Below are 2,095 nucleotides of genomic sequence, written 5' to 3'. Positions count from 1 at the left end.
TGGGACCAGGTAGAGGCGGCGATGCGCTTTCACCGCTTCCCGCCCTACCTGGTCCATATCATACGGGACTATTTCCGAGAGAGGAAACTGGAGTTCAGCAACGCTGCTGGACTCCAATGCGGACGGGCCATGTACTGCGGGGTTCCACAGGGGTCGGTACTCGGACCCCTACTTTGGAACCTCGCGTAAGATCGCGTTTTGCGAACGGTCCTCCCTCCCGCCTGCACCATGATCTGCTACGCAGACGACACTCTGGTGCTGGCGGGAGGCACCGACTGGGAGGAGGCTACGGCTACAGCCAATGTAGCCGTAGCGTGTGCCGTGCGCTCCATACGGCGGCTGGGCCTACGGGTGGCCCCCCAAAAGACCGAGTGTATGTTCGTGTACGGTCGGTCTGCGGGGGTCCCCCCGAGGTCCAGCATCATGATAGAGTCAGCCCGCGTGGAGGTGACCCCAGGCATCAAGTACCTGGGGCTCCACCTGGATGGCCGGTGGGACTTCACCTCTCATTTTGAGAGGCTGAGTCCCAAGTTGGGGAGAGTCGCGGCTGCATTGTGCAGCCTCCTCCCCAACATCGGTGGTCCGGACAACCGAGTTCGCAGGCTGTATGCGAACACCGTCACGTCCATCGCCCTATACGGGGCGCCAGTTTGGGCGGAAAGGGCGGGGGCCAAGCGGCGCATCGTGCAAATTTTGCACGGTGCGCAGCGACTAATGGCCACCCGCCTAGTCAAGGCGTACAGGACGATGTCGCATGCAGCCGTCACGGCCCTGGCCGGCATGATACCGGTGGAGCTCCTGGCGCGGTTGTACGCTGAAACGTACAACAGGGTCGCGGAGCTCCGTCGGCGAGAGGGCGACCATCTGGTCACGGCCAGGGACGTGCAGAGGATACGCGACTCGGCCCGGCGTACGGCCCTCCGGCAAATGGCATAGATCGCTGGGGGCCCCGAACACGCCGGGAATCCAGACCATCACGGCCATCCGTCCCTGCCTGCCGCAATGGGTGGGCAGGGCACATGGCGGGCTGTCATACCACATGACACAGGTGTTGACCGGGCACGGCTGCTTCGGTCGATACCTGTGTCGAATAGGCAAGGAGCGCACGGCACAGTGCCACCACTGCGCGGCTGGTGAGGACTCCGCGGAGCACACGCTGCAGGAATGCCCAGCGTGGGCTAAGGAACGCGGAGTCCTCACCACAGTAGTCGGCTAGGATCTCCGGCTCCCGAGCATCGTACCAAAGATGCTCGAGAGCCGGGAAGCATGGGAGGCGGTGGCCTCCTTCTGTCGCGACGTCATGTCGCAGAAGGAGGCCGCCGAGCGCGTGAGGAGGGGAGAGGTGGGGGTCGCACCACCCCCCTCTTCCCCTGCCCCGTCGGATCGGCGGGGGAGTGATGAGGAGGAGGAGGAAGCCCCCCTCCCCGGGTACTGAGGCCGAGGAGGGGCAGGCGTCGTTTGAGGGCCCACCAGCTCCCCCTGTACCACTTGGGGGGAGCTGGCGGGATCAGATGAGGGTAAGCCGGGCGGTGTTCGCCTCCGGGAGGTTCTGAGGGGTAACCACTCCCCCACTCTCGGGGGCGGCACCGTCCGGCAACGAGGAGGGCCGGCAAAGGCCCTAATTCGTGTCCCGGCCTAAGCCCGGACACGTGGGCGGGCGCGATCAGTGCGCCTGCCCGGGCCGCCCAGTACCAGAGGCGGCCCCCTGGCGGACTCTCCCCCCTCGGGGGTGGTAACGGTCAGCCGCACTCTGTGGCAGACCTAACCTCCCCCCGAGGGTTAGGGACAGGGGAGGGGGTCGGGAGCGGGCGGATAATCCCGCTCCCGGCCCATCCCAACCTCCCGACTCGGAGGGAGGGGCTGCGAGGAGGAAGGTGTCCCCTCCTCGTAGCCAACTAGGAATACAAAGCGCCGGCCGACTAGGCCGGCGCGGGAAGAAGCGCGCAAGCGCGAAGGCGCTGAGGGCCCCCTGAAGAATACTAGAAAGTGTACCGGGGGGCCCTCGAATTATGGCGCACGTGTTGGACATCCCCAGGGGTTTTAGTGGGTATACCTCCCCCATTTTCTAGGGGAGGGAGTCCCACATACCCCCGGA

At 65.4% G+C, this 2,095-nt stretch overlaps 1 protein-coding gene across 1 annotated transcript in view; it reads left to right on the top strand.

Moving 5' to 3' along the window:
• The window catches only part of LOC116852181, a 1,793-nt gene extending 1,604 nt beyond the window's left edge, over positions 1–189 (top strand). Inside the window, exon 3 of the mRNA XM_032832260.1 lies at positions 10–189. Within this exon, the coding sequence (XP_032688151.1) occupies positions 10–189 (180 nt within the window). The remainder of the gene's footprint in view (positions 1–9) is intronic.
• The last annotated feature ends 1,906 nt before the right edge of the window (positions 190–2,095 follow it).

This window comes from Odontomachus brunneus, unplaced genomic scaffold (genome assembly GCF_010583005.1).
Source record: "Odontomachus brunneus isolate Ranch 3 - 2012 unplaced genomic scaffold, Obru_v1 Obru_scaffold_204, whole genome shotgun sequence".
Classification (NCBI taxonomy): domain Eukaryota; kingdom Metazoa; phylum Arthropoda; class Insecta; order Hymenoptera; family Formicidae; genus Odontomachus; species Odontomachus brunneus.
The sequence above is the reverse complement of the archived record's forward strand: the minus strand, read 5'-3'. Positions and strand labels throughout refer to the sequence as shown.